The 25826-nt window shown below is 41.1% G+C and overlaps 2 protein-coding genes across 8 annotated transcripts in view; both read left to right on the top strand.

Moving 5' to 3' along the window:
• Positions 1-1231: 1231 nt before the first annotated feature.
• dcp1b (decapping mRNA 1B) lies at positions 1232-14714 on the top strand. 2 transcript variants are annotated; one of them, XM_063905845.1, is made up of 11 exons: positions 1232-1604; positions 1990-2030; positions 2367-2494; positions 8303-8369; positions 8749-8962; positions 9137-9229; positions 10003-10927; positions 11372-11422; positions 11560-11783; positions 12646-12858; positions 12980-14714. In XM_063905845.1, the coding sequence occupies exons 1-11, from the start codon at positions 1449-1451 to the stop codon at positions 13055-13057; spliced, it is 2190 nt and encodes a 729-aa protein (XP_063761915.1). In that variant the 5' UTR covers positions 1232-1448; the 3' UTR covers positions 13058-14714. The 2 variants fall into 2 exon arrangements, with proteins under 2 accessions (XP_063761915.1, XP_063761917.1); XM_063905847.1 differs by lacking the exon at positions 9137-9229.
• Positions 14715-16409: 1695 nt separating this feature from the next.
• The window catches only part of cacna2d4a (calcium channel, voltage-dependent, alpha 2/delta subunit 4a), a 94569-nt gene continuing 85152 nt past the window's right edge, over positions 16410-25826 (top strand). For 5 of the 6 annotated variants that reach the window (XM_063905716.1, XM_063905715.1, XM_063905713.1 and 2 more), the window contains exons 1-2: positions 19195-19731; positions 20395-20591. In XM_063905716.1, coding sequence (XP_063761786.1) covers positions 20416-20591 — 176 coding nt within the window. In that variant the 5' untranslated portion in view covers positions 19195-19731; positions 20395-20415. Of the gene's footprint in view, positions 16639-19194; positions 19732-20394; positions 20592-25826 lie in introns of those variants that run through there. The other variant, XM_063905712.1, reaches the window with a different exon arrangement.

Raw genomic sequence — 25826 nt, 5'->3', positions numbered from 1 at the left:
AGAGATAATCTGGTCTAAAATTAAAACACAGTGAATGGGTTTTAGAATATCCATTTGAAGAGGTTGCTGTGTCCCCTCATGAACCCTTGCAACAAATTAGAATTACTGTCAGGTGATCCAACAGATATTGATTTCAAGGATGTGTAGTCCTGAAAGTCCTGTTCTTGTATCAGTTACATTTATGTCCTTGGGTATAGATTTACGGAAGGATAAGTCTAATTTCTGAACCCTAGAGGTGGTGCATAATAAATTGTATCTTAAAAACTGCATCTGATATAACCTAGGAACAAGGTGAAATATGTGAAAACATTACAGCAATAAAAAGACACAGGGAGAGCAGCTTTGTTGAAGGGGAAATATATAATAACCCAGACAATTAAAACATTAAACTATTGAACATGAACAAAATGTAGCCTATAGACAACAGCACAATAGTAAACTTTGAAATATGATTAAAAGGGACTTAACTGGGCTTATGAAGGAGTTCCATTCCTTTATCAACCACTACCAATGCATTAGAAAAAAACAACTGCAGTAACTCAGTACAAATACAAACATGATGTATTTGTTTCTATTAAGAACTTTTGCAGCCTGGCTGTTACTGCTCTTTCATAGGCTTTCCGCTCCCATTGAGACAAAACTCTTGGGGGAAACACAGACAATATTTCACACACAAGCTTTTTGGGGCTTATCTCTGACCAATGTAGTTAATAAACAGAGCAGGGGTGTGTGTTTTATCCAACCCTTTGATGCCCCCTAGTGCATTTCATAGTAAGTGTTACTGAGGATTGGGAGACATCAACCAGCATCAGTGTTCCTGTTATCAAACAGTCAGATATGTGCATATCTACCAAAATTAAAGACCAACCGCTGCTTGCGTGTATGGGGAGAAGTGAGAGGAATATACAGTCAAAAGAATCAAACACAATAGCTTTCTGTCCTTACAGTACTAAGGGACCCAGCACATTTGTTTGTATTTACCACTTGTTTTAGCACTAATACAGAAGACTTCTGTCGAAACATCCCGTTACAAAAAATAAAATAAAGTGAGGTACCTTAACGTATGATACATGGACATGTTTCTCCTAATATAATTCATAAAGTGAAGAAAGTGTTACTAGAAATCCTTGCAGTGGGCGCTACAGTAATCCACCATCGACTTTACCAAGTTGATTGGTAAGGCTGAAATCGCCCTGATGCGCAGCTACTCATGTCTGGTTGTTTACAATCTCTGGCAAAACATGGCCGTTGAGAAACTCACTCATGGCAGTTAGCCTTCGATAACTGTTCTTTTTTATTGTAAAGTTCTTAAATTGCTAAACAATCTGCTGCCCAGTCACCAATTTAATTGTCCTTGTTTGCTTTGCTGTTGGTTCAGTTTTTATCTGATCTCTGTGACTCGTTTGCCGCTGAAGCTAGGTATCGAGCTAACTTCTCCATTGGGAACAATGACAGCGACTTCAGCAGGCAGCAGCTGCCTCACCGCTAAAGGACTGGACATCAGTCTGGCTGCTCTGCAGCGACAAGACCCGTACATCAATGACATTGTGGACGTGGCCAGTCAAGTTGCCCTGTATACTTATAACAACAGGGCAAATGAGTGGGTAAGCCTTAACTTTGGTTAATATGCTAACTTAGCTTAGCTTCGTCATCGTCCGCTTTCTCACTGACACTGATTTACACCAACTAAAGTTATAGCTTTTTTTAACCCTGTTTATGGTGTTTAGGGTCTAAAGTGAAATTTCCACAAATAAATAATCGTATATATATTTGTTATATTATTTCCCTGGAATAGTTTAGCATTATATTATATTTAATGATGTCCGCCCACAGAGCATCAAACACGTCGTGTTATAAAGGAGTCGTTCTCACATTGTGCCACAGGAAACTGTCATGTTAAATTCAGCTGCTTGGTCTTTTGTTTATTTGAGAATGTAACATGTTCTCCTTCAGTGACTGAGCACTTGTTTTTGCTTCTGTGTTTGTTAGGAGAAGACCGAGGTTGAAGGCACCCTTTTTATCTACACAAGGTAATGATAGTGATGCTGGACTCTGACATCCTGGTTAATAGAGATTTTCCATACCATACTTTACCTGAAGTGCACTTGTATACTGTATATATTTGTTGGGAGTCATCTTAAGCTCTTTAACAGACATATTGAAACATCATTCTAACTTATTGTTAACATGTAAACATGAGGATAAGAGTTTTTTTAGCTAGATTCATATCACATTTCACAACACAACTGATAATGTGTTATATGTCATAGTGTATACGGCAGACTATGTCCTACCTTTAGTATCTTTTATTTCAAGTTGTGGTTGACTCGTTTACATTCATTTTAACCAGTATCTTTGTACTTCAGACTGGCATCTCCCAGGCATGGTTTCACCATTATGAACAGACTCAGTATGGAAAACTTGACAGAGCCAATCACCAAAGACCTGGACTTCCAGCTGCAGCACCCCTTCCTGCTTTACCGCAATGCCCGATGTAAGTTACACAGATACACTATTCTGATATCTGCCTGGATACATGTAGTTGTTTGTTTGACACAGTTTATAACTAACAGCTGCTGAACACATCATCTGGGTAAACACTTTGTGTATTTTATAAACCATTCCCTTTAAGTGTTACTCTTTGCAGTGAATAATGTTTATTGGTGTGTGTCATAGCTGACAGTTTTTTTCTTGCCCAGCGACTTTCTTTAAAGCTCACTGTAAGCTGAATGTAAAAATATAAAAATCGTTAGGTTTTACAGGGGTCAGTTACATTAGTGTTGGACAGACAGTCACAGTCCGGGCAGACATAGATGACTTAATACCAAAACTATCCACATAGACTAAATCACTTGAAGAACTACACACAGTGAGAAGTACCTATTGAAAGATAGAGACAATGACACATGGGGAATTTGAGTAAACAAAAGCTGGACAGAGAGAGAGCCTAACCAGAAAATACATGAAATAAAAAGAGAGTTGCATTACATTAAAATAAAAAAAAACATATTTATGTATCTTTAAAGTCGTGGTGGCATTGTGATCACATTTGTTTTTTTATATACAGGGAGGAAGTTGCATAAGATAATCATTTTGGATAAACACACCAAAGTGTGTGTAGCATGCTGTTCATTTGAGTGTACAGTTAGTTCCTTATAAGGTGCAGAGGTATTGTGGTGACTCCAGCTCTATCAGCCAGTCTCCCTCTGAGACCTACATCTGGCAGACACTCACACTCGCACACAGAGCCTGACAGCACTACAAAACCAGCCAGCAGAGATTAGATACAGCACAACAGTCCCTGATAATATAAACACACACTCACTCAGGAGCCGCTGACACACACACACACACACACAGACCTCCCCCCTCTCTGCTGTGCTCTCACACTCTCCGTCAGGCTCAGTAAGAGGCAGGTGGAATGCTGTGTTTATATACCAGTGGATTCCTTACGCCTGCTTTGATCCCCTTACTTCATTAGTCCTACGTATACAACACAGCCATTATGAATAATCCAGAAGGCTCAGTGAAATAATGTGTATGACATAACATTCTCTCGTTGACCTCTTTATACCTTTTTAAAACCATGTTAAATGCACTCGGGACACAATAAAGACAGCGATAAAACAGGCCTCTACATGTATTCAGTGCAATAGTAATGGGAAATAAATGAATAGTGAATAGCTAACTGACATTTCCTGGGAATTTAAAAACTCTTAAAACCAGTAACCACAGTTTTTGGGGACTATTTCCTCTTGATAAAATGAAAAATGGGCAGGGGTGGGTACATAGCCAACTTAATGGTCAGTGGCTCCAGCCAATTACACTGAGACGGATAATAAAGCACCCAAATAAGGTTGGATGCAGTATGGTTATATTGTGACTGATTTTTATCACTATAATGGCTGTGATTCACTAGGGTTGTTCGAAACTAATCATTTCTTAACTATGCTGATATGGGAACAAATTGAGTCAGCTAGCATAAGCTCACCTCAGGTGCCCCAAGAGACGTGAGGGTTATCGGGATGATTGTGTGTAAAGGAATCTTTTCTGTACAAACAGGAACACATCACGGCTCAGTTAAGATATGTTTTCCCTAGCTAACATCGGATCTATTTAGGCCCCAGGCTTTTGGGTATGCTGCCAGTCCCGCTGTGTCGTGACCTCTGTGAGCGATGGGTCGTGGAATCTTATCATTAGACAAACATGTAGCTCTCAGTGCTGCCGTTACTTCCTGGAATGGCAGTTGGCACAAAGTGGCACTCCATGCTTAAAAATAAACTGCAGAGATATGCCACAGAACGGGGCAAGATTTAGAGTAGAGAACTTTAGAGTAGAGAGTTCTGTTTCCTCTGGCCAATATCCTAGTACACAGCACACAGGCGTTTTACATTCCTTGTAAAGACACCTACATGTTTCAGTGTCTCCATTATCTGACAACATGCTTCTAAAAGTTGAGGTTACACTATTCACAGTTTGAATCATAGTTTTGGTGCAGGACATCATTGACACATTCATCCAGGCTTTGTAATAAGGAACTTAAATCAAAGCCAAGGATGGTTTATTTTGTAGGGCCCAAAGGTGTTCAATTCTGTTAATTTAGTGAAGAGCTGAAATTTATTTTTGAAATATCTAATTATCAATGAAAAGGCAGCTATAGTAGTATATAATCAATATTCAGTAATCACTATTTTTAAGTATGTAGGTATTTTGACTAAATTAACAAATATTACAGCTCCTGCAATTGTGTTATTGCACGCCTTTTCACTATTCTGATAAAATGAAGATGACTTGTCATCTTCTCTAAAGTGAAATGTTGTTGCTTTTCTTTTTGGGCAGTAAAGTAAATTCTCTGTGTTGTGGACTGTTAGTCAAACAAAATGAGTCGATTATGACCTTTGAAAAAGTGTGATTTCCACTTACATTATTTTTATACAATTTCTAGAAAATGATTTAATCAGAAGATTGATGGATCATGTACATCATTGTTACTTAAAGACCTCATTTATTGTTTTATCTCCAGTTACAGTTAACACTGATGTGGCTAACATTAGCACTGATCATGTCTCTTGGGTGTGTGGACAGTCTTACCTCCAGGTCGGACGTATGTATATCCAAGGTCTGTCTCTGTCACCATCAAGCCTTTAAATCTGACCTCAGGTTCCTCCTCCAGTCTCTCATGTTTGGGTTTCCTCTGAAACAGGCCCCTCAGCATGGTTCTTCTTCTAGTCTCTCAGGAACCTCACGGTCTGGTCGTAATGGCCTCTTTGAGCCTCTCTTGATTATTCTTGAGATTGCAGCTCCAGTAATATCTTATCAGTCGAAAATTTCAGTGGAAGTGATGTGACCCTCCCTCTGAGGAGATTTGTCCTCTCCAGAAGCAAAGGTCCAGGTCAGGCAGTGCTCATACAGCTGTCCCACTTGTTGTAGCAATGACTCCTTCGATCTAAATGTACGTGGGGTTATGCCGCCAAGAGGAAGCTGTAACAATGTCTTGAATAAGTTTCAGTAGCTGTAAATCTCAATATTTATCTTATCCAATGCCATGAATTCCATTCCTACAAACAAAGGAAGTTATGATTCTTCTCGGACAACACCAGTTCCAATCATGGATGTGTGTTTCAGTAAGAGCACCTTCCCCGTGACAAACCTCCAGTAAACTAAATATAGTGTGAAAGAATATCAATAGTGTTTCTCGTGACTGATGTGCAGAGCTCTCCCCACAAAACTGATCACAAACTGCAGAAAAAGCTAATCCATTTAGGACCACACAGATGCTAACAAACCTGTGTTCATGTCTAACTACACTAAAGCTAAACAAAACAAAAGTATTCCGTGAGTAGTCCCAGGAGTGCAGTTTGGATTACAGCCAAACACAATGACTGTATAGTCAAAGCGCATTAAAACCTCTGGGAAAATGTGATGTTGCTGCGCAAGCCATATAAACCAGATTTAACTGAAAAGGTCTTCTTTGGAAGTCCCATCAGAGTCATTACGACAGAACATGACAGGTTAATGTGCTGCTTACCAACCTAAAAAAAATCTCAAGTAAAGTCATACTAAAGTAATTGTGCGCATTCAAGTCCCACTGGAGTCCCGTCAAAGAGTCACTGTAGATCTACAGCAGACATCACACGTGCTCTGGCTGGTTTGTTGTAGTCTCAGAGGGTCTGAAAGGTCCAGGGTCACACAGACATCAGTGGAGTGCAGGTTGCAGATGTTCCGGATGCTCCTTGTCCAAAATGAAATGCTGTCATCTTCAGAATGAACATTCCTCAGTTAGTTTTCTTAAAGTCTTTGTTCATCCTTCGGCCCATCTTGCTGTCCACTGCACTCTGTCAGAATCTGTCCTTCACTTATTCCTTGCAGATGTCCCTCTGCCTTTCCTCCTCTCTGTCAGTCTCCAGTGTTGCTCACTAGAACCCTTTTCCTCTTTTTTTTGAAAGTGTAATCACAGCCACTTTTTTTTGTTGGTGCTACTCGTTGTACTCCTCCCACTCCCTCTCTGTCCCTCTCTGACTATGTGTCACTCTGAGGGGAGTTCTATTTTGTTGAGGTTTAGACTTATGGCAAGTCAGTGCAGCTGAAAACAAGTGTAATAATGTCCCCAATCGAACAATTATAACGTCCTCTTCTTGCTTTAAAATCTTTGTCTTTTGGTTGGGGTGAGGCAGGGCGTCCCTTTCGTCTTGTATCTGTATCGTTACAGGTTCTTGTCCATTAACTCAATTCTATTTAACTTATTTCCTTCATTGACCAAACTTAGTCTCTGTTTCCTGACAGCTGAAGTGCTCCCAGAACTAGATATTTCTGTCTCGATGGACTCGATGATTATCTTGTTTCCAACACACCTCACTTCTTTCTATTTTACATCCGTCTCGCTAAATTGTTCTCAATTTTCCAGCCCTCTGACTTCAACCGCGTGCCGCTCTGTTTCTGTCAAACAGTCTCATCCCCAGTGAGCACTAAGCAGCTCTGGCTCCAGCAGACAGGCTCCCACTGCAGTTACTTATTTGGTACTGGGCTGATTTTCCCAGGCTCAACTGAACTGTGTGTGTGTGTGTATCTCTCTCTGCCTCTCTTCATACTGACCTCAGTGGCTTACCCACCCTCATTTGTAGCCAAGTGTATGTATTTTTGTGTATGGGAATGTGTGTGTGTGTGTGTGTGTGTGTGTGTGTGTTTGTTTGATAGGACTGTGGTGGTAACTCTGTCCACTTCCACAGTAGAGCCCACTCTGTTCTCCTGCCCTTGTTAGGTTTGGCCTTATCTTTTCTTAAGTAAATGTGTTGAGGTGTGATGTAATGTCCTGCTGTTTTAATAAGGCCTGGGTATCATACCTCAACACTTTGGGTATAGACTGAAATGTATTTGGGACACTATTGCTCTTAAGTACTAAACAGAGACATTTAATATTTAATATATTAGTCTTTTCAACTATTTTTATTTATTGGACAGTTCATGATTTAATATTTTTTGCCAACTGTAGTCTGTATTTGATATATTCAGGAATAAAAAAAGGAAAGGGAAAACAAACAAGTTTTTACACCTTTTTAAAAGTAAGGTACCCAAAAGAGTTGTGTTTCGGTAAAAGAATGCGGGTTCTACAAACTTCCTTAAGTGTATAAATGAACAAAGGTATACCTTTTGTATCTGGAGGTTTCTTTATTTTCTAAATTTTGTTGGCAAAATCGTAGTCTCTCACTCACTGATGGATTGAGTTATTACGCAACAACCCTACCTCTTACAGTATGCATTCAGCAGTCGTGGAAATGAAATAGTAAAATGGGTCCCTGTGTATTGTATGCATCGTCCTTACTCGCTGCTATTTAATCCTTTGCCAATTGCTTTCAGTGTTTGCTTTTGTCATCCCCTGTTGATCATGTTTATGTTGTTAAGGAGTCTCCGGGGGCCCATGTTTCACTGTGTTATGGCACTGTTGGCTTCTGTCCCCATCGGGAAATGACTGATTTTAAACCCTGGGTCTAAACCCAGCAGGGCTATTAATACACCGTTTACATGTCTGTCAGGCCTGTGTTGATGTCATTGCAGCGGATTTGTACGACAGCATGCTCTTACCTATATTCAGTCGTGCTTTTATTGCGGGTCTGAAACCTCACTTTGCTCACTGCTGACCTTACTGGCTGCTGCATTTCAAATGACATCTAAATTTGTAGCCTCAACTGGGGCATTTTGTCCAGACTGGGAACTTTGATTACATTTTGGTTATTGTTTGTTTATGTTCAAGAGTTGACTTCTCTTCCTCTCTGCCCCTCTCTGTCCTTCTCTTCCCTCCCCCCAGTGGTTATCCATGGCATTTGGTTCTACGATAAGGAGGACTGTCAACGCATTGCTCAGAGGATGAAGATGTAAGTGCTTGTACAACCATAAATCAATGTATACAGCAGTTAAGGAAGACATATTGAAAATAGGATTTAGTCTGCTAAACAAGGACTAGTGCGATATTTACCGTCAGCCGCCTGGGCTGAGAGTTTGTTTTATATCTTAGTCTGCACCATAGAGACTACATTAGTTTATTAATGGATCTATGTCTGCGCCTAAGAGCAAACAAATGACACTCGCATTATGTTTGCATGAGCTTGACTCCCAGAGTGAGACAATGTTTCTTTTACCTTGGCTTGAAACAGATTAGTTGTAAAAGTGAAACACTTATCTTTAGTGCTCTCTTTACTGCTTCTTTTTATGGATCTGTATGTATTCTCACATGGTGTGTGTGTGTGTGTGTAGTCTGACCCAGCAGGAGCAGACCCTGGCCCAGTCTCAGGGTGGATGGTTGTCCCCAGGCGGAAGAGGAGGGGTAATTGGAGGAGGGGTACTAGGAGGATTACTAGGAGGAGTTCTTGGAGGAGTAGTTGGAGGAGAAGTAAGAGTGGGAGGAAGTGAAGCAAAGTCAGTGGACATCATCCAGATGTTGACCAAAGCACGCACAGAGTATGACAAGGTACTAAAACTAAAGACTTGTATGCACACAGGACATTACAGATACATATTTTGGCGTGAAATACTTTAGTTTGGACTAAATCTACACATTTTACATGTTTTTAATTTTGCATTTCCTCCTACCAGTACAGATAGTACATATCTTTTTTTTTACTCCGTATCTCTTTGCATGCAGTCTACGTCAGAGCCAAAGGAGATTGGTGGCAGCAATGTTATTTATGGAAACCCCAACCTGATCAAACCCATACCTGTTAAACCGAACCCTCAGGTAAACACCCACAGTGGCTCCATGCTTTATCCCAGGGTTGCATTCAGTCCATCTTCTTTTCCTGGATTATGCCTTTTTATAATGTCCACTGCATGACGCGGCTCGATTCACTTTGTGCTTTGAGTGACACTCAATGAAACATGACATCATCTTAAGTGAAAAAATGTAAACTGCAGCCGATATATATGCTGGCTTTGTAATGAAAAAAGATTGAATTTGCAAGATGTATCATTTTACAGTGTTGGTCATTTGCTCTGACCAATCAGTGGTCTGCAGTGCTTTAATCACCATTGCTACCCAGCTTCTTTTGTTGGCTCAGCTCACTTGGATACCAGAGGTTTCACACAAAAAAAGTACCCGGAAAACATTTCAAACGAGTTGAGTAGAGCTGAGCTGTCCCATCTAGTGGAAATGCTGCTTCAGTAATAACATTTGTGACGTACAGTCTAAGTTAAAACGGGACACACTCAATTTATAACAGGATTACAACTCTGTAACAATGTCTTTTATTGTTAAAAATACTTGTGCCGTCGTATCGCTCAATTAGTAGAGCTGACGGCCCGTGTACTGGGGCTTGGTCCCCAAGTCGAGGACCTGGGTTGGAATCCTGCCCAGGGCCATGTGTCATCCCATAAGTCTCTTCCCTTTACAGCTGTCACTCAAAAAAGGAACTGGTTGACCCAAAAAATTCTAATATTAATACTCAGAGTTTGTTCCCTCACAGTTCTTAGCTCTCATGGTCACTGTTCTCCTTCCCTGTTGGTCTCATCCAGGACAGTGACAGTGCTGCACCCAAGCCTCTCTCTCTGGCCACTCTATTTGGCTCTCAGAAGCAACACTCACCCAAACCTGAGCCAGTCTCTCCTCTGGCCTCGCCCGGGACAGGGCCCTCGACAGGAAAGTTCAGTCGTCCACCTGTAGCCCGATCGCTGAAATACGATTCAGTGAACAAAAGTGTGCCCAACCAGGGAGGGAACATCGCCATGGTTGCGTGTTCAGAGGGAGCGCTCAAGGCTGTGATTGGAGGACAGACGGTTCAAGAACACGGGGGAAATGTTGTGGGATTATTGTCGAGCCCCACCGCCGCCCATCAGCAGCAGCAGCAGCAGCACTGCCCCGCCATCCAGAAACTGATGCAGGGACCGAGAGGAGTCGGGGTGGTGGTGGGGGGGGTGCTTCAAACCCTCTCAGAGTCTCCCGAGAACAGGCTGTGTGACAACGGGGTGCCGCTGGAGCACCACCACCACCATCACCACATGTACCATCATCTTCACCAGCAGCACCACCTCCATCACCAGCAGCAGCACCAGCAGCAACAGCACCAGCAGCAACAACAGCACCAGCAGCACCAGCAGCAGCAACAACAGCACCAGCAGCACCAGCAGCAACAACAGCACCAGCACCAGCAGCAGCAGCAGCAGCAGCACCACCAGCAGCAGCTCCACCAGCAGCAGCACCAGCAGCAGCTGCTTCAAGTGGACCCCATCAAGAGACTTTTCCAAACCCAGCAGCCTCTCCCATCCTCCCTTTCTCCTTTGCAGCAGATCCCCCATCTCCCACCTCAGCCTGGGATGGGGGGTCCCGTGTCATGTTCCCACCTTCAAGCACAGCAAAGCCAGCAGCTGTTCTACAGCCTTTCCAAACCTCCAGCAGAGGCTCAGCACAGCAGCCAGGCAGCTTCAGCTGTACAGGCAGCAGGTGGGACAGCTTTTATCCAACATAAAGTCAGCATTCTGACATTGTAATGAATAGATGTACCACAACCACTTTATTTTAAATTCAAGAGTGAAATGATATATAATAACAGTTTTTCCCACAGATCTGAAATAGACTTGGGGGGGGTGCAATGGGGGGGCGTCTTTCTGTTTTGTCGCTTGTTAGCAGACCCTTCACACGATAGCAGAGCGAACAGGTACAGGAGGCATAGAGTGAGGAGATCATTGTCCACTAGTTAATCGATCGCGGATGGCGTCGTGCTTGCGGACGGATTAAAAAAATAAATGGGTCGCGAAATATACTTGGGCGGCCATTAATATACCTGGGCGGCCCACCCAAGTAAAGTCTATGTGTGGGAAACCCTGAAAAATAATAAGATAATACAGTGAATAGTCACTTATTTACAAAGATATTTTTTTCTACCAGGTTTGCTGCCATCTCAGGTATCCAATGACCAAGTCCTTCATCCTTTACAAGGTATATCCTTCCTTAGAATAATAAACAGTTACTTTCAAGCTTGTGTTTCTCTATTTAAATGCCTCTTCCAAGATGCCAGTTGTATCTGTGTGAGCCTTTAAATGATTTCTATCCCCCCTCATGCTCTCTCCTGTCAGGTTTGTCTTCCCAGATGCCAGGAGTGGTGTCTCCTCATGAGCTCCTGCAGAAGCTGCAGCTGGTCCAGCAGGAGCAGAGCCTGGCTACCCATGATCCCCCTCGACCTTCCCCAGGACTTGCTCCTCGATTCCTGGGGCCCAGTCAAGGTCAAGGAGTAGGCTCCGTTGTAGGCCCAAACCAGGCCCCAGCCACTGCGGGTCAAAAGGCTGCGCTGCAGTTTCAGGTACTGAGAGATGTGTTGGCGGTTGTCCTTTACTTGTTTACCACTAGCTTAAAAAGTGTACTGTCAGAATCCAGTTTATTGCCAGGTACCTTTCCACATACAAGGAACTGCTGAAATTAAGTTGTCAGAGAAGATCAAATAGATAACTCTGCCCCGTTCATAGCTGTCACTTGATTCAACGCACTCATTGCCCCAAAAAACCTTCAAAAAAATACAAATATATTTAAAACAATATATAGTTCACATGATGTGCATTAATGTATTTTACTACATGGCTTAGTTGAATACTCGATTCTGATTGGTCAATTCAAAACATGTTACACGTTGTTACTCCAGTAGTACAGACCGCTGTCAAGGACTTATTGACCGTTGCTAAGGAGGCTCAAGAAAGAGAAAGGAAAAGAGGTTAAAATACTGAGCGCTGGACGTCAGATAAATCACCAGAAGAACACAGACAGGAAGTAAACACTAACAGGAACACGGTCTGGGCTCTGCAGAGTTTAAGGACTTGTTAGTGGATCCGAAACTGTGAACAGACTTGAACAGTTACAGAAAACCTCCATCAGTGCTGCCGTAAAGTTGTTGTCACAGTCCAGCACCGTGGAACAGAGGGGGTTTTTTTATCTGAAGAAAAACGATCATTTTTGAGTCAATAAAATAATTTCCATTAATATTGGGAGTGGAGTGGTTAGTTTGTTTAGTATCTGGCCGTGTAATAAGCGGGATAATGTGCAGGGAGGTGGTCATTATGGGGAAAAGAACACCCGACAGGCTGATCAGGGAGCCCGAACAGCTCTCAGCTATCCCTTACTTAATAGTATCTACTATTCAGGAGTTATAATAACTGTCCCTGTTTATCCAGGTTATCTCCCCCCAGAGGATTCCAGCCACTGTGGCCCCCAACATGCTCCTCTCGCCCAGTGTGTTCACTCAGGCAAAGTCTGGTGGAGGGTTGTCGGTGGGGCCCCAGGAGAACTCCCCGGCCCCTTCAACTGTCTCCAGACCCCCTCTGCAGCAGGAGGGCATAGTTCTGTCCAGGAGCCAGCTTCAAACCACAATGCTGCATCTAATCCAGGTAAAATATTACTGAGAGTGTCTGACACTGAGTGGCACTTTACAGGTCCATGGTCCAGTATATGTGCAAATAAACATACACACACATGCACAGTACGATGACCCTGCCTTGTGTGTTTCAGACTGACGGCTCGTTCGTGGACTCCATCTATGAAGCCTATATCAGCCGCTTTGTTAATGACTCCAGCAGCAAGTACTGATGACTCTTCACACCCTCTGTCTAGACACACACTCTGTCCAGAGCAGTGAGGCTCACACCGTATATGGATGTACCACTTCCTCCTTCAATCCCAAACACACTCTCTGTATCTCCTCTGCATTGTAACAGCCAGTCAATTAGTTAAGTCAGTCAGCAGTTATCAAAAATTATAAACGAGTTGGTTAACATATCAAAAGAACCTGAGAAAAATGACATTCTCAGTCTGAGGAATTTTAGCGTAAATAAGTCACAGCAGTAGCCAGCTCCCTCAGTGAAGACAAAGTATGCTGCAGCCTGTTTTAGCAATGTGGTTGCGTTAAGTAGTTCCCTGCACTATTTTTTTGACTAAGTGTATCAAAATGACAGTTTTATTGTAATTGTTTGTTTTAAATTGGGAAGACTTTACTCCATCAGAGGCTCCTAACAGCAGCCAGCCTCCTGGTCTAAGAACTAGTGCTGAAGGAAATCTCAACCTGACTTCACCTAAACCGGTTAAACATGATTAGCATTTCTGTTCATTTAATGTCTAAATGTTATAAAAAATGTGTTGGCATTTAATTTACACTTTTTTAAAGTTATGTCTTACTAGTTTGATTTCTAAAGGAATTTTAAGGAATATATTTTACAATCCAAATTCTTTTAAAATGATTAAATAATACATTGTCATTTAGATTTGTTCCTCTTTTTTCAGGAGTCTGATACATATATGCATTTGTATTTTAGTTACAAGAATAATATTTTTATTATGCCAAGGAAGAATTTAAAATGACGGCATCCCTCAAAGTTGATGCTAAAAGGAAAGATTGGAGAATTATTAACCAGCGCTACCTCACAGAGAACTAGTTTAAAGCTGAACCTGTGTTTTTCTTAGTGATTGTCAATTATGTGATTGGACGGTTTTAGAGATTAGATAATATTTCAGTTTGATTTGTGGGATTTCATCATCACAGTCTATTGACACCATTTACTGATGCGTCCCAAACGTTACATTTTTCATTTATGCCACAGTTCCTGAGCATTTTGGCTGCCGAACAAAACAGTTTAGAGAAATCATCTTCAGGAATAATACAACTTTTTGGAGCAAACACTTTAAGTTTAACAAATGATTGGAAGCTGGAGATTTAAAGCAATAATAATCAGCAAAGAATGTATAATGCATAACTGTTTGGAGTTCACCGGCCTGTTCAAAGCAGCTATAGTAGAAAATGCTCTTCCACGCCTGTTATACACTTAGTGTCAACCAGCCGAACATGTTTCCCACTCAGCATCATCTAGTACAGGCTTCACAGCAGCTCACAGAGCGGACAACAGCAGCCCAAACAAATACATTTCAGAAAAAAACCCACTAAATATATTTTTCCTATTTTTGTACTCTAGCAGAGGGTATCGATCTAATAGAGAAAAAAACCAGCATGGTAAATTACAAATAAATGTACAGCTCGCATAAAAGAAATGCAAATGAAGTCTTATACAACATGTCTACAGTTATTTGTCAATTCTTCTAAAGATGTCCTCCATATTTTACTTTGTTAAACATGTCATTAAACAAACCTGAGGCATTAGAAATTCAATGGAAACATTTTTATAAAAGTTGTACTTATTTTGGTCTTACTTTAACTGGAATATATTTCAATTGGATATTAAATGTTTTCAAACTGCCTCTGTTGTTGTCTTTTTTTGTTGTCTCATTGGATCTGCATGGCTGACTGCTATTATGATTATTATTCCAGATTGATCCGGCCTCAAGTAACACTAATCAGGGTAAAGGTACGCTCATTATTGCTCGAATGTCACATCATTGCTTTGTTTAGCCACGATCAATAGTGTGACATAATGTCTACAGTGATTAATCAACCGTTTTCCTCACAGCCAGCAGTATTCAGGGACCTTGCCCAATTAACTCTAAACGGCTCTGTACCACTTCAGTTTCTTCCAATATTATAATCGCCGCATGGTTTGTCGCGCTTAACTGAGCACACAGTACAAGCTAATAAAGCAGATTTGCTGACACAATGCTGTTAATTTGACGGAACAGGGGTGTTGTCTTGTGTACCAGGAATAAATAGGTCCATTCTGTAGTTACTCCGGAGCTTTTGATCAAATAAAATGATCTTTGTTAGCAGATGAAGCAGCCACTCTTTGCCCTGGACCCATTGTGGAGATTGTTTATGTGTAATTTACTTAAACTTCAGCTTTTGAGTTTAAACTGCTCTAACAAACGTGGACATTTCAAATACAACGCAAACAAATCAACACTTTTTCATTGATTCACACTACACATCTACTTGGTTTTATTCCCAGTGCAACACGCATAGAAACTGCCTGTTTTATTGATGGCATTATTGACTGATTAGTAGAAACGGTTCCCTTAGATGAAGACATCAGCTGGTCTCCTATAGTGATAATGGACTCTCTTGACAATGGGGATAATGACCTGTCAATCACTGTTTCCCCATGACATACATACAGTTTGTCTCCACAGGACATTAAGAACCTGGAAAAGTCACAGCATTTGAACATTGGTATATCCTGGCCTAAAAGATACTGCAGCCAAATCTGAAACACACACTGCATGTACAAAACATACACTCATTTCCACATTATCAGGACTAGTCCATGTGTGACCCAAGAGGTCACAGAATTGTAGCCATGAAAATAAAGTCATGGAAAACCATTTGCCAAAATGACTAGGAGTTCTGTTCTTTGGGTAAACAGAGTGTGTATAATAAAAACAATACAATGACAAGTTTAGGATACTCCCTAATCCTATAACAGCTGATATGAAGTGCTGCGGGGAAATTTTGCTACCTCCCTTCCTTCCTCCTTCCTCTCCCCAATCAACATGGTAATTCATATCATACCCAAAAACAGGAACAATTCATACATACCGAAAAGCTGAGAAATATAGGATTTAGGAGTACTGAATCAATGTCATAGCAGGTTTATAATATTGTTAGGATATTTAAATGTTCTTGTCTATTCAGGATTACACACACACACACACACACACACACACACACACACACACAGACACACACACACACACACACACACACACACAGACATTCTAGTCTAGGAGGTTCTAGAGCATTAGTTTAGCTGATGGGGCTGAAAGTAAGGGCTGACTATTAGCCTGGCTTAGTCTAATCAATGACTTGTGTGTGTGTGTGTGTGTGTGTGTGTGTGTGTGTGTGTGTGTGTGTGTGTGTGTGTGTGTGTGTGTGTGTGTGTGTGTGTGTGTGTGTGTGTGTGTGTGTGTGTGTGTGTGTGTGTGTGTGTGTGTGTGTGTGCCCTGAAAGGCAGGGTCTTCAGACTGTACAGGGAGTCCGAACCACTTTTTCTGCCACCATATCCTCGGATGTAGGATGTATCTGCATTGACTGGTTTCACTTTTAAAGTTTCAAAGTCGTTGAATCTGACGAAAAGCTATTCATAGAGTTATACTTTTATTGTACTTTTTGGGGGGGTGTATGGTTTTTTAATAGCTTTTAATCTTTGTGCAATCACCAAAGAGTTGCGCTAAGTTCAGACTCTTCTTTTCACTCTCGTTCTCTCGGACAAGACACGTTCTGCAGGGGCCCGGTGAGTGATACAGCTTTCTATATTCTTTAACACTACAGTGGTGCTTGATGGTATTTAGCTGATTATAGTTTAATGCATTCATATATAGATATTTATGTGCTAAAAAAGAGAAAAGTAAGATAAATGTATTAAAATAAAATAAAATAAAAACCAAAAGGTTCCCAAATATTGCACCTAAAAATGTATTAATTGGGAAAGTACACTAAAAGTAAATCTCCAGTAAAAGGAATAATCCTGGAAGAGAAGGATTAAGAAATCAGTGGCCGAACTGAATAGATGAATAAAGAAAAATACATTTGAATAAACAAATAAGTGTTTTCTTCTACATCCTCATTTTGATTTTGTCAATAATTTACAGATTAAACGGTTCTGGCTGGTTTTAGAGAGACTTCCTACAAAACTGTTTTGTTATGTTAAATGATGTGTTCTGGCTGGGATGGTATCCACTGATAAATACAAACAAATAAACGTTTAAAGCCGGCTTCAAGTGGTCAGCACATTGCAAAGGATTTTTAAAATGATGTTTTGCTGAAATGTATATGAAGTTTGTTATACAACTCCTCATAATGCTGATAGAAAAATTAAGAGTTTCTTTTGCTGGGAGAGGGAAGGAGGGGGGGAATCATCCCTATCATCACTGATCTGGGTCAGTGGGGGGGAGGAGTCCCACAGCTGTTACACACTGCTATATGGTTATCCATATGCAATGTGTGCATGCATATCTGTGTGTGTGTGTGTGTGTGTGTGTGTGTGTGTGTGTGTGTGTGTGTGTGTGTGTGTGTGTGTGTGTGTGTGTGTGTGTGTGTGTGTGTGTGTGTGTGTGTGTGTGTGTGTGTGTGTGAGAGACACTCAGTCTCTGAAGAGTTCATGCTATTAATCTGTTCTCTCTGCGTGTGTGTGTGTGTGTGTGTGTGTGTGTGTGTGTGTGTGTGTGTGTGTGTGTGTGTGTGTGTGTGTCTGATTGTGTTCATTTTCAGAACAGCATGAGCAGATGTTTTACTTTGTGTGCTCATAATATGCAAAGGCATGTTAGCTTGTTGTGTCAGTGCACGTAAGCTGTATTAACCTGACATTGTGTGTGTGTGTGTGTGTGTGTGTGTGTGTGTGTGTGTGTGTGTGTGTGTGTGTGTGTGTGTGTGTGTGTGTGTGTGTGTGTGTGTGTGTGTGTGTGTGTGTGTGTATGTGTGTCTGTCTGTCTATCTGTCTGTCTGTCTGTCTGTCTGTCTGTCTGACTGTGTGTCTCTGGTGTTTAGTTAAATGTAGCTTAATGGACCCAGCAGCAGACAGGCGGTAGTTGTCCTCTCTCTGCTGTAGCTCTTACAAAGTTGAAACGTTCTTTGGGTTATCTATTGTGCAGTTTTAGAGTAAGCAGTACACACAGGATTACTATTTGATCAATTCATACTCAGCTGTTAACATGAGCAAATGGAAAGATGTCATTGTATTCATAAACTACTGACAACATCTCTGTTGGAATTCAACAAACACTGAAATGGTTGCCATACATGTAGAGACAAATTTGGAGTGGTCTCTTAATTTTTTCTGTAGCTGTGTGCAGTCCACTGAGCATGGTTACCGTCATAAAGGCAGATTTCACAACAAAATAATAATTTCTCAGATTTCACTCTGACAAAGGAGCAGCACCAAGTGGCATGTATGCCATTATACAGAGTATTCACAGAATATTTAAACAAGAGGTCATTGAAATATATTTTATGATGAATGTGAGATATATCTAGATTTTATACCTATAGGAACTTATTGATTGTTGGTTTTGCAATGTGGGACACTTTTAGAGGATGACATCAAGGCTGCAGCACTCGGTGTGTGTGGCAGTGAGAGTCCACTAGGTGTCTCAGTGTGTTTATATTATAACATTGGTTTCAGTCAAGACACTCTTCCTCCACCAATCCTAGATACTACAGTTCAACCGTCCTACCAGGAGTCTTTTCTCCTTCCTCCTCTATGATCTTTTTTAATTTTTTGTTTCTGACATTCTCCCATTTGCCATCTCTTCTTTTTGCTTCTTTCACCCCCTCGTTGCTTCTTCTTTCTTTCTTCCCCTTCTCGCCATGTTAGATGACTTCAGTTAAATCATGTCACTAACACATTTCCTTTTATCCATTTGCTTTCTTAGTAAAACACATACAGCAGAAATGCATAGAGAAACCGAGCGAAGGAGGTTGGAAAAGCAGGTGAGAGAGGATGTGAAAGATTAAGAGGGAAAGAGAGGAACTCAACTAGAAAGAGAAGCAGTAAGAGGGAAAGACAATAGGTCAAAGATTGAAGAGAGAAAAAATGAAGGAGAGAGATAGTGTGTGTGTGTGTGTGTGTGTGTGTGTGTGTGTGTGTGTGTGTGTGTGTGTGTGTGTGTGTGTGTGTGTGTGTGTGTGTGTGTGTGTGTGTGTGTGTGTGTGTGTGTGTGAGAGAGAGAGAGAGAGAGAGAGAGCGATAGGGATGGATAGAGGAAAAGGAGGGATGGAGGGAGGAGGGGTTTAATCCTGCCTGGATTATGGTATAAACTGGTCCCGGAGAGCAGGAAGAGATACACTGGAGGGAGAGGAAGTCCTACTATCCATCATTCAACCATCAACATATGCGTGTCCCAGTGCTGCATGGTTTGGGATCCACCAGGAGCTCAGCAGAATGGAATAATAAAAAAAGGACAGCAGAAGAAAACTCTTTTGGGAATATATGTGTGTGTCCTGCTTGGGAATACCTCGCTAACTGAACTTGAGGGAAGCTTACCGGGACGTCCCCATCACTCTCCCCTTTTTTCCCCCGGCATCCTGTAGATCCCAGAGAGGGGCGAGCATGGAGGACGGAAGAGAATAATGGGAGCAGCAGAAATAGGATTAAGGGGTGTGGAGAGGGAGGTGTAGGAACATGGCGAGGATCCGTTGTGACTCCTGGAGCGCAGAAGTGACCTTTGACACTGGAGACAAGAGCTTTCCAGACTGTGTTGTGTGCCAGGGTGTCCAGCTGAGCTGACATCAAATCCTCAATCAGACTCTTTTCATTACTCATCAGTCGTATTTGAACTTTCCACATGTCTCAAGGGAAATGGTTTTAATGCTTTGACCATATGACAGAGTGAGTAATCACATATTCTGTCTATTATGATTTCAGAAACTGTAGTAATCTTCCTCTAACCCACTTTTGGGCTGCAGCTTGTTTTTCTTTTAAATTAGCATCCTGTGTTTCCAGACAGCAAATGGGATTGTTTCAATCTTTTGGCTAACAGGAAAAGCAGCTCTTAAGTTCCCCTGCTCAAAGACTGTGGCTTCTCAGAATCAATCTTAGAATCCACAACAAGTCGTAAGTCTGGGACAGCTTTAAGGACGACATGCTTTGTCTGGGTGTCATATGTGATTCCCTCGGCTAGTCTTTAGGAAATCTTTGGATTGGATGTTCCCATTTTTGCAATGCTTGTTTTGCCAGGCAAGTTAACAAACAATTGTTCTTTTTGCCTATAATTTGATTAGTTAGATGTACATTTTTGTCCTGTGGTACAGAAAGAAACCCAATTTTGAGGTGACTAAATTTAAGGTTAGCTTCTTTCAGCACACTTTTGCTTTAACACCCTGCAACTTCATTCTTTTGATTTGCTCTCATAGTAGTTTTTTCAACAGAAAAAGTTCAATAATCCCATTTAACGTTCCCTACCCAGGACCACACAGCTTCCATCTTGTGTCCTGAGCATTTCTAACATCACTTTGCGCTCTCCTTATTTAATCCTTCTCTCTCTGGAGCCAGCGTGCAACAATTGCTGGGCTGATGCAGATTGCGGCAGCTGCAGGGATGAAACGCTGGAGCTGGGGAAGCTCCGGGAATGCTAGTAAATCGGAGCGAAGTGGGCCGCGCAGAGGGAGGTTGATAATGCTGCTGTGGATTATCCTCTCCAGCTCGCTGTGCCTGATGGTCGACGGACAGATGAAGATCTCACCGGAAACGTGAGTACAGTTACATTAGCGAACACTCACAGTTTGACCCCAGGGAGGGAACCATCAGGGGGAACCATGTCAGTCCCATCAAGTTCACATAAATCATAAAGATCACACTCGATGTATAAGGGACATATTTACCTAATATATTATTACATACAATTGATGTTTATTTGAGCGCCATTCATTCCAGGGAGCTTTGTCTTGTCTCATTCAAAGAATCATTCTTATCCATAAGTTTAAACATTTTCTTGACACTTCCTTGAATCATCCAGTTAGGAGACTTATAGAAGAACTTCAGACTTGGCAGATTGTGGTTTACCTATTTAAAAGGTTAAACAGGCAGTTTGTCAAAGTGGTTCTTCTTAATGAAACATGTTCATTAAGAAGAAGGCTGTGGCACAGTGGGATAGGGTGCTGATCTTCGGATCAGCGGAGAGCAGGTTCCGGTCCCACTGCAGTCAGCATGTCATTGTGGGCAAGAGTCTTCAGCCAAAACTGCTCCTGTGGGGATTGTCCCAGTATTGAATGTATGTAAATCACTTTGGATAAAATGTAATGTGATGTAGTGTTCACTGCAGCTCAGAGACAGCATTACAGTAGGTTCATCCTGTCACGTCTTTCCCTTCTTAACATTTGCATAAATTATGCTGAAATAACTGACTTTGCTCATTTTTTTCTAAACTCGTGGGGAAATCCGGTTACCTCTACATTACCATCTTCACATTTAATGAACACATTTTCATATTTCAGAATAAACACATCAACAAAGTTTGAGCCAACCAATTAGATGATTACATGATGTACTATGATTATGTCCTTACCTAGAGACACAGATTGACAGAGTGAGACACGATGTGCTAACAATCAGCGCTAACTGTCCTAGCTGAGCACAAACACAGTGCTTTATTAAGACATTACATCAGCTATTGTACCCGGTCATTTCCCCGTGGACGCGCTGGCAGGTCTACAGCTCCTGTCCTTTTTACAGCCACACGTGACATAGATGAGTCAATAGTGTTCCTTTTCTTTTGGCTGATTACTCCACACAGATGCATAGAGGCCATATGGGCACCTGTGGGTGGGGGTGTAGCCACCTGCCAAACTATCAATGACTACGCAGCCTCTCTACAGTTAGTATGTTGAAAATGATGTATAGACTTAAAATCAACACAAAATAAAAGTTTCATATTTATTGTTTTATGGTTTGCTTGTCTTCACCAGTTTGTCTGTTGAAGACTAATGCCAAAATATATTGGGACTTTTAGAATAGAGTATTTCCCACTTAATCTTATTAAACACCAGCATGCTAATATTGTCATTGTTAGCAGAGCTGCTAAAAAGAGAAATTAAATACATTACGTTCTTTATACAGTCCTTCTGATTTAGATTTTGTCCTTGTAATTATGAACTGTAATATGAATTTCTTAACCAATATATTTTAAAAGGATCATGTTCTACCTGGGATAGAAGATCTGTAAATAAAGCTTTAAAAACTAGCTTTAGAAAAGGACACTGCTGACCAGGAATTATTTCCCCTACATTTCCCAGGTAGAGAGATGGCTTTTACACGAGGGAATTGCAATAACTCATGGAGCCTTGTTGCTTCAGTGGTCGGTTTTTCTGTCTCACTTCTCTTTTGGAATGAAACGCTGCGTTTGTTTGATCTCCAGAAACCAGACGAAGCTCTTTTGCCCTGAACAGCTTTCAAACCTTTTGCTGACTTAAAACACCAACAGATCGATACAGTGCTATCAGTCCAAAATAGCCTATTAACGGTGTGTGTTTGTGTGTAACTGTGTGTAAGTGTAATGGGATGAGAGGAACGGAGTAATACACATAATTGTGTTTCTTGCGCTGAATAGATGCTGTGTAATTTCTAGGTTTTTATTTCAGTGGACATACATATGATAGAAGTTTGATCAATCTAAATCAAGTCAAAAACCCTCCAACATAACAAAAGCATGGTGGATTGTACAGTACCTGTCTCAGGATATAAATGTTGAACGTGTGTGAGTTCACACAGCTCAGAGAGTGTGTGCTGCACACAGCAGGTTCTGGTGTTACGTGGGAGAGAGATTAAAGCTCCAGTGACATCTGGGTTCAGAGGGCCAGCACAGGTCACTGAGCCCAAAATGCTTTGCAGTGCCTGGGGAAGATGTGGCAGCATCGCCCTGCTGGCTCTTGAAGTTAGCGTGCTATAACCAGGACGTTTCAGGCCAAGAAGGTCAACTCTTTAGCCTCTGAGGGAACATTGCTCTGCTGCCAGGAGGAACAGAAATCACACATTTAAACATACATTTAGGAGCTGAGCAACTTTCTTTGACTTTAACACCCTAGACACCGTGATGGAATGCTTTGAATGAGTGATTTTTATATCAGAAATGTTTCATTTTCCTGCTTTTTGCCTGTTTTCGGTACCAGAGTTACAGTACCAACTGCTTAGGAACTGGTCCAAACTTCACCTAAGTGTGACCTGCCTAATGCCCTGTCTTAATCTGACCTCACTTGGCTTGTAAAGAGGTATTGTAGCACATGGCATGTTCCTTTACACTACGGCATACAGTTTAAGAGGCACTACAGGCAGTGTGCAAGAAACATTTCAAAAAGATATTTGACCATCTAAATCAGGGGTATCGATCCCACAGCCCGGGGAAAGTATAATGGAATATGGCCCACACCTGAAACTTCTTCAATATATATCTAAACATATATTACACAGTAGTATTCATGTGTCAAAAAGCCCACTTTTCAAATAAATTCAGTCAATTCAAGTTGAGAACATGTTCTAACAAATATTAGTTGATAAAAAAAAGCCCAATAACTTATTTGCATAACAAGCTTGAAATAGACCCTTCATATTTTCCCTTATTATAAGCACTCTGAGGCTCCTGTTTTAAGGGATGAACTGCCAACTCGTTTTGTATCAAAATAAATGAAACTCTATGGAGAGCTGAGATGTATTTTTTTTTCTCTTAAAAGCATATTCAAACATCAAGCATAATTGACCTACATTAGATGGATTTTTGCTAACTTAAACTTAACTTAAGAGGCAATATACCTTACCTCTGAGTGGCCCAGCCATTATTATGTGTTTCTGTATTCGGCCCATCAGCGAAAAATGTTTGGACACCCTTGATCTAAATTAATACTTTCGTATATTTATCAGACGAAAGTTTATACTTGATACTGCCTTAACTCATCCAATGAGGAGACACGAAAAACTCCAGACTTGGCAGTTTGTGTTACTGCTATTTATGTTACAAATTCCAGCATAATCATGATAAAAAAGGTTGAACAAGCAGTAGGTTCAAGTGGTTCTTCTTAATTAAATACTGTATGTTCACTGCACCTCAGAAACAGCTTTACAGTTGGTTCATCCTGTTACATCTTTCTCTTATTTAAACTTGCATAAATAATGCATAATAAATTACTTTTCTAGAGTTTTGCTAAACTCTGGGGAACATGTCTTAACTCAGGGTCAGTGATCTCACTAATTTGAAAGCAACAATAGAGTCTTTGCTATCTATGAACATAAAATATTTCATATTTTTATAATGCAACAGCCATTCCTAGCACCTTTACTTTAACAATCTTCACATTTGATAATGAGCATACTCTCATAGTTAAATATAAACACATAAACAAGTCAGCTAGTTTCTTCTACCAAGGATAGCAGCAGTGTTGTGCCAGTTCACAGCTTTTCTGAACTAGTTCAAGTTCAGTTCATACATGCTCAAAGTGAACAGTTCACGTTCAAAGTTCACAATTTTAATTCTGAACTAGTTCAAAGTTCAGTTCATTTCACTTTTTTCGTGAGATATTCAAATAAATACTTTTTTTCACACTACGAGCTAGAAATCACTATACGTTCTTTGAAACTGTTCATTGTAGACATTTGCTCATAACACTGCTATTGTTGGTTTCTTAACAGGTGCTGAAACTTGTAGCAATACAGACAAGATAGACCAGTTCTATACTTAGTGCAATGAAATCTACTAGCATTCAATTAAATAAAGAATATATAATATGAAATATGAATATATTATTTGATATATATGATATTATATATACCTATGTGTGTGTATGAAATGAGCAAAACTCTTGAATTGCATTCACACTGGATGGATGTTTTAATTCAATGTGCCGTTTCAAATTCGAGAAGGACGTTGTCGATGTCCTAACTTGTTTTTGCTGCGCAGGTGGACACATCTTACACAGGAAGGAAAGAGTTTTGCCGTCGGGGTCTTGGTTTGCAAGAGTGTAAAATTGTTTTAAATGTTCGTGAGGAGAATCGGAGTCCGTCTCCGTGCCATCACTTCCACTAGCCATCTTGTTTTTTTTTTTTTTTAAATCGCAGCGCTTTCTCTCACTGTCGTCATTGGTCTCTCTCTCTCTCTCTCTCTCTCTCTCTCTCTCTCTCTCTCTCTCTTTCTCTCTCTCTCTCTCTCTCTCTCTCTCTCTCGAGCCTCCAGCCCTCCGCGCTCTCGGCGTTGCTATGCCTAAGCCGCTCTGCTGCAATTCATCATGGGTAACGTTGTGCGGAAGCCAGTACGTTTCAACTATTCAACTCAACTATTCTCAGCCGGACACTACGTCGCCCGCAATGCATTGCGCATACAGTGCCAAAACTATCTCTGCGTTGATACATGATTTAAGCGGCACCTACAGGAGGGAGGAACTTTCTCTCTCGTTGCGTTTCAAAAGAGAAAACAGATGTCACTCAGTTTTCAATGGAAAACAAATGCCAACGTTCATTTATAGTGATGTCTGCCGTTCATGACACATAATGTGAACTAATTCACGTTCAAGTTCTTTATTGAAAAATGTGTTGCGTTCAGTTCAACGTTCACGAAAAAATGAGCGTGTTCAATGAACGCGTTCTTTTGAACTCGTTCATGCACAACACTGGATAGCAGACTAGCTGTGTTAGCTCTGCCTGCATATCTAGCAGCGAGCTGGCAGCCTCCCCATTGGTTGAGCCATCTGTCACATCCTGCCAACTCTAACCTCTGCTACCTTTCCTGCTGGGCTGCATTCAAATAAGGATTTGTAAATGTACTGCATATTATAGAGCGCAGAGTAACCTCTTGACCTGGCGGACTGACAGCTTCTACTGTCACCTGAACACTAATCTGTTTTAATCTGAATGCAGGGTCACCTTTAACATGATTGTCTGCGTAAATCAAGGGTCAGCTTTGATAAAGACTGTCCTATTGACCCTAAGTTTTCAGGCAAGAAACA

This window comes from Eleginops maclovinus, chromosome 17, assembly GCF_036324505.1.
Source record: "Eleginops maclovinus isolate JMC-PN-2008 ecotype Puerto Natales chromosome 17, JC_Emac_rtc_rv5, whole genome shotgun sequence".
NCBI classification, from domain to species: Eukaryota; Metazoa; Chordata; class Actinopteri; order Perciformes; family Eleginopidae; genus Eleginops; species Eleginops maclovinus.
The sequence above is the reverse complement of the archived record's forward strand: the minus strand, read 5'-3'. Positions and strand labels throughout refer to the sequence as shown.